The sequence below is a fragment of the Procambarus clarkii genome, chromosome 28, assembly GCF_040958095.1.
Source record: "Procambarus clarkii isolate CNS0578487 chromosome 28, FALCON_Pclarkii_2.0, whole genome shotgun sequence".
NCBI classification, from domain to species: Eukaryota; Metazoa; Arthropoda; class Malacostraca; order Decapoda; family Cambaridae; genus Procambarus; species Procambarus clarkii.
This window is the reverse complement of record NC_091177.1, coordinates 6,751,222-6,757,281: the sequence shown is the minus strand read 5'-3', so window position 1 is coordinate 6,757,281 and position 6,060 is coordinate 6,751,222. Positions and strand designations below refer to the sequence as shown.

Genomic DNA, 6,060 nt, shown 5'->3' with positions numbered 1-6,060 from the left:
ATTATATTAGGAACATAATTTACTGACTTAGTTGTTTTAGTTTAGATTAGGTTAAGATAAGTTAGGTTAGATTAGGTAGGGTTGGTTAGGTTCGGTCATGTATCTACGTTAATTTTAATTCAAAGTTAAACATTTGACTTATGCATAATGAAATGGACAGATTTCTAATTTCATAAGAAAAAAATAAAAAAATTATATAAATTCAGGAAAACTTGGCTTATTAGGGAAATTGGACTTTGCTTACTAGGCCGAGTACTGCGTTCTGACCACTAGGTACAACATATAATATATATATATATGTATATATATATATATATATATATATATATATATATATATATATATATATATATATATATATATATATATATTAGTTTGTGTGTGTATATGTGCAAGTATTTTTGTGTTATTCGCTGTGGAATGAAACCAGTTCAATCATACGTGAAGACATTAGCTTCTTCTTGGCTCTCAGTGTTTTCTCATAAAAGGCAAATACAGACAAATCCACGATATATTTTAAGCTCTAATTTTTATTCATAATAAATAATAATCTCAATAGGTTAATATACACAAAGTTCGATTTAACATGGCAGATGTGCAACAGGTGTAGTCCGTCATGGTAAGTTAGGTCGCTGTTCGTGGTGGGTCATCGTGGGGGGAGTACGACGTTTACTTTGCATATTTGGGGGCCTCGCCTCGTGCACGGGCAGCATCTTCTGCAGCAGCGAAGGCGATCTGGTCCAGCACGAACTGGGGGATTGGGTGGGGGAACTCAGGAGCCACTGGCAGCAGGTCAGACTCGGGCTGGAAGCCGTTCTCGTCGGCGACGAACTTCAGGGCTACTGGAATCCCTTCGGGTGAGGTGTAGCTGAAACAAATAATGAGATGTGAGTTGGATTTGCAGCAACAAGATCCGAGCCATTTGATTATTTTCATTACACACAGAAATCACAATAGCGTGACATATCAGATGAGCTAAATCATTTGTTTTGTTGATTATTTTCATGTTTTTAATCGATGATTAATATTAACGATAGATTTACTTACGAGAATTGTCCAGCTTTGGCGATAGCGCCTTCAGCCACTGGTGAGCCAGACTGGGAGATTATGATACCGTTGCCAGTCTCCACTTCGAAGTTGTACCTTCCGTCGTTCTCGGTAATGCGTTCATCCTTCAAGATTGGCGCGTCTTTTTCGTCTGTACCATATTTCTGAGGGGCAGCAGCGGCCAAAACGGCCAAGGTGGCGAAGATTACCTGCAATAACAATGCATATTATCAGAGTTGAAGAGATTGAACTGAACCGGAGCCAGAGCTCGGGACCAAAGAGCCAGAGCTCAACCCCCGCAAGTACAATTAGTTGAGTACATGCTGTTTGCAGCTCAATTTATCATCGTAACTTAATACCATTATGTTTGTCAAAGCAGTAAAATAAGGGTTATATGATAATTTCCGAATAGAGATTTAACGTTAACAGATTTCTAAAGATGAAGTCTTTTCACGAAAGAGGAAATTCAGAGTAAGGTTGGACAATACCGTTGCTTTGGTTGCATAAAACAGTGTAACCTAACACGCTTACACCCAAGTTTTCCAATGTTCGTGATAGTTATCATAGAATTCGTATCAGAAATCACACGAATGGTCATCCTCCTTAACATCAGCAAGAATCCTGGTGATTCTTGCTGATGAGCCAAGTCCTGTGACACCTTGTGGAGACAGCGACGGCAATGGTGACGGTCATGGTAGTGGTCGTGGAGGTGGTGGTGGTAGTGTGGTGGTCGTGGAGGTGATGGTGGTAGTGTGGTGGCCTGTGAAGGTGGTAGTGGTGTTGGTGGTGGTGGTAGTGGTGTTGGTCGTGGTAGTTGTCGTGGTGGTGGTAGTGGTGTTGGTCGTGGTAGTTGTCGTGGTGGTGGTAGTGGTCGTGGAGGTGATGGTGGTAGTGTGGTGGCCGTGGAGGTGGTAGTGGTGTTGGTCGTGGTAGTTGTCGTGGTGGTGATGGTGGTAGTAGTCGTAGAGATGGTGGTGGTGGTGATGCTGGATAATGGTAGCAGTGGTGATGGTGATGCTGGTAATGGTGGCAGTGGTGACAGTGGTGGTGGTGCTGCTGATGGTGGTGGTAGTTGTGGTGGTGGTAATGGTGGCCGTGGTGGTAGTGGTGGTGGAGCTGCTGATAGTGGTGGTGGTGATGCTGGTAATGGTGGCAGTGGTGATAGTGGTGGTGGTGCTGCTGATGGTGGTGGTAGTTGTGGTGGTGGTAATGGTGGCCGTGGTGATAGTGGTGGTGGTGGTGCTGATGGTGGTAGTGGTTGTGGTGGTATAAGCGGTCAGTGCAGCTCATGACACTTATCATCTCGCCAGTATTGTCCCCTACAACTAACCTGACATGTGCCACTTCGTACAGTAACATACGATAATGAAACAAATCAGCTATAAATATTTTACTAATTTCTTCTCACTCAAAACATAAGTACCTTGTAACGGACGGTAAAAACGCCTTCTCCTGCTATGACACACAACGAAACAAACTGGCATTAAATATTTGTTGAAAATGTTCTCAGTCTTCATAAAGTAACTTGGTAACTGGGCCGCCTGATGAATAGTAACTGGTTGATGTGAAAGTGGAACACGAACTTAAAAATCAAGATATATATTTATATCTTCGTCTCGAAATTAGCGTTCATATTTACCTCTTTTTTTATTTTATTTTACCGAATATGTGAGTTTTCTCTTCGTATTATAGTAATTAATACTTAGCTCTATTTAAATATTTATTTTAATGTTTGTAAAAACCTCAATTTGCAGAAATGATTATTACGTTAGCGATATAAGACCTAACAGTCTCTACCAACCAATATATAACAGTACGCCAGTGACCTTTAAGTCAGGTGCAATAATAATAATTAGAAACTGAAAATCCTGTTCCAATTAAGTCTAGATATCGGCTCAAGAGTTCCATTTGTCGAAATATTCGAGTGAATAATGTGATCGTGCTTAGAAATTGACCTACATTAAAAATAACATAAGAACGCTCCTGGCTGGCGTGGTCTGCACCAACAAAGCGCTAAGCCAATATGATCATATGATTGACAGGGCAAGTTTAACCACAGCCTTATGCCCCCGCGTGAGTACCGATGACATGGCTGGCAAAAGATGAGAATTTAGATCCCATATCAACGATATGAATTCAGAGCGACGAGGAATTAGATCCCATAGCATTGTTGTTCAAAGAGACAATGGGGACAATGTATTAAACAAAAAAATTGCACTCGCAAATTTAGAAATATTAATTGCAGTTTGAAAAAAAAAAAAAGAGTTGAAATTTCGACTCTAATGGAAAATGATTTAATTACTTTCAAAACTGAGAGGATATTGAAGAACGGCAACAGTAGTATACTTTCCGTTCATAAATATTCTGCATACACGTATTTCAAGCGCCAGACAAGATAATTAGCAACTTGCACTCTGGAGACTTGACAAATATACCTGCCGGACCCATCCAGCCGTATCCTTTCGAGTGAAACAAATACCAATCGTAAAGAATTGACCTGGAACTATCTCGTAAGACCGTCAAGATAATTGGGGGCCCTTGAAACCACGCCATCCCACGATCTTAGATAAAACTAACGTTTGGAGATGACAAGATTTCTCTGAAAATGATTGTTTAACCCTTGTACTCACCAGAGAAGAGATAACGAACCCCGTCCAGCACACTATCCAAGTTCGTTAAAGCGCGGGTTAAGAGATAGTGGAACTTGTCTCAATGTGCTCAGAGACGGCGCTGACAGATTGAGAGCTGAATAACACTCAGCCGCCCAGACTATGTTGTATACAGCCGCGTCAAAGGATTACTCAAATGCCGCTGCTCACACTCGTCAAGACACCTCGTGAGGCAGACTGGCTCCGCAGCCCAGGCGAGCCCCGCCCGCATGCTCGCTCACACACACACGCACACAAGAGGTAGTGAGACTCCTCAGCCTGGCCAACTAGACCCGTATAAAGACAAGCGCCGGTGTGAGAAATGCTCATCCCAAGCATCTTTTACTTACAAGCTGCATGTTGAGTGAGCGTGTTGAGGAAACTGATGCCTCGAGCAGTTTACACCCTCGATATATATAGGCGGAGAAACAGCGTCCCGATCGGTTGCCAGTTGACTCCAAGCACTAATTTCATGCTCTTTGTTGCAGTTCTCAATAGAGCGAGCGACTTGCCGCCAACAGGATTTCGAAACTCCCTCCGTCGGCTTGCGCCTAATCAAACCCTTTCTTATGAATTTGATAAATTTTACAAGAGCTATAAAACAGAAATATGACTCCCTCACCTGGCTCCACGCGACACCTGTCCTTTGTGGGTCCCCACGGCTCCAGGGAAAGGAGGTCACGCTTCATATTAAACCTCTACATTATTTGTATATTGACGATTAGTCATGCTTTCCTTGAGGGTCGTGCACATTATGGTCTCTAGGTCGTCTCATCCTAAGTGTTCCTCTCGCTTCTTTTTTTACAGTGATGCTGAATTACACGAAGGAGAACACATTCCTTGTTATGACAACGTAATTATGGAACAGTGAAGATGCTTTGAAGGGTATATTTATTTTTTGGTTCATAACGAATAAGGTCAGCGGTGATAATGGTCTAATCTCTGGAATGTAATCTATGACAAGTGATTGTATTGAGAAACAAACTTGTTCCATTGTGTACTGTTGGTTATGCATGATTGGTCAGTTTGGTTCTGTTGCGTTACTTTTCATCGCGTTTCATGAATTTCATATATTATTAAACAATTTCTTATAGCTCTCCCAAAAAGCTGAATTTTTCTTAATTGGTAGATTATTTATTTTGAATTTCCAATATTCATATTTATTTGAGCCAAAACTAAATTTACAAATTTACTTGAGCCAAATAGCGCGATTTTTTCTCAGGACTGTCAAACAGATTAAAAAACAGACCTAGCTCAGTTAGAAATTCATGATATCAATATAATGTAAATATTATTACGGGCGAACTATTTTTGAAAGAAATATTTGAAAATATATAACATTTATTATTGGGTGAAGTAGTGCGATGGTGGCTAATAGCTATTATGTATATGTATATATAGCAACCCATCCTCCTGTTTTGACAGTACCTATTGTGACGGTCATCAATAGTCAGACTTCTTACGCTCTTAGCTTTTAGATAGTAGTAAACTGACTAGTAAGGAATTCATTTAAAATTATTGTAGCTAAAACACAAATATTTCTAGGCCTAGTATAGCACACATATATACTATATTAGGCCTCAGATACAATCTATAAGGCTTAGGGAGGTTAGGAGGTTAGTTTAGTTTGTTAAAGCAACACAAGTGGGCTGATATATATATATATATATATATATATATATATATATATATATATATATATATATATATATATATATATATATATATATATATAATATAATGTTACTGAATATAACAGAAAGTGTGAGATCAAGGATACTAGCACGAATCTATTTTTCTTACGTTTTGCATCACTTGGTGTGATGCAGAAAGTGGAAAGTTGGAAAATTAACTCTCCAAAGTTATTCAGAGTTATTATAGGCTGACGTTAATAAATGCGTTTCGTGGTCCCTGTCAACATTTATCAAAGCCAGAATACAAGTGAAAACCATTTGGCCAGCCTTGCCTCTGGTTTAGATAGTATTTTGTATAACTATGTGGACTATGCGCCAAGAAATCACATTAGCGGGATGTATCAATGAGAAAATCAGTACTTGGAGCACAGGTTTGAATCTTCCTCACGGCTCCTACTGATTTTCTATGTGGACCTTCGTAAATATATTTACGTAATGTAAAATTAGATAGCAGAATTGTGTACTATTCACTCTACAGAGGCCGGAGATAAAAATAAGGCTGAAAACCAAACTTAAATATACTAGGCCTAGTATAGCACATACATGTACTATTTTAGGCCTCAGCGTGTATTAGGCCTAGGATAGTTAGGTTAGGTTTCATTAACAACATAAATGCAAAACTTTTTTCGGTTTGTCCAAATTCACTAGTACCAAATTCTACACTCTAATTG

At 39.7% G+C, this 6,060-nt stretch overlaps 1 protein-coding gene across 1 annotated transcript; it reads right to left on the bottom strand.

Moving 5' to 3' along the window:
* Positions 1-510: 510 nt before the first annotated feature.
* On the bottom strand, positions 511-4,082 carry LOC123755179 (cuticle protein AMP1A). Its single transcript, XM_045737658.2, has 3 exons — positions 4,046-4,082; positions 1,048-1,256; positions 511-868 (listed from the first exon to the last, which is right to left on the bottom strand). The coding sequence occupies exons 1-3, from the start codon at positions 4,052-4,054 to the stop codon at positions 670-672; spliced, it is 417 nt and encodes a 138-aa protein (XP_045593614.1). The 5' UTR covers positions 4,055-4,082; the 3' UTR covers positions 511-669.
* Positions 4,083-6,060: the final 1,978 nt, after the last annotated feature.

What these genes read in the sequence shown, in the direction of transcription:
- LOC123755179 (XM_045737658.2), bottom strand. An exon ending in GCCAAAGCTGGACAATTCTC is followed by an intron (nt 869 to 1,047) that starts GTAAGTAAATCT and finishes TATTTGTTTCAG; the next exon opens with CTACACCTCACCCGAAGGGA.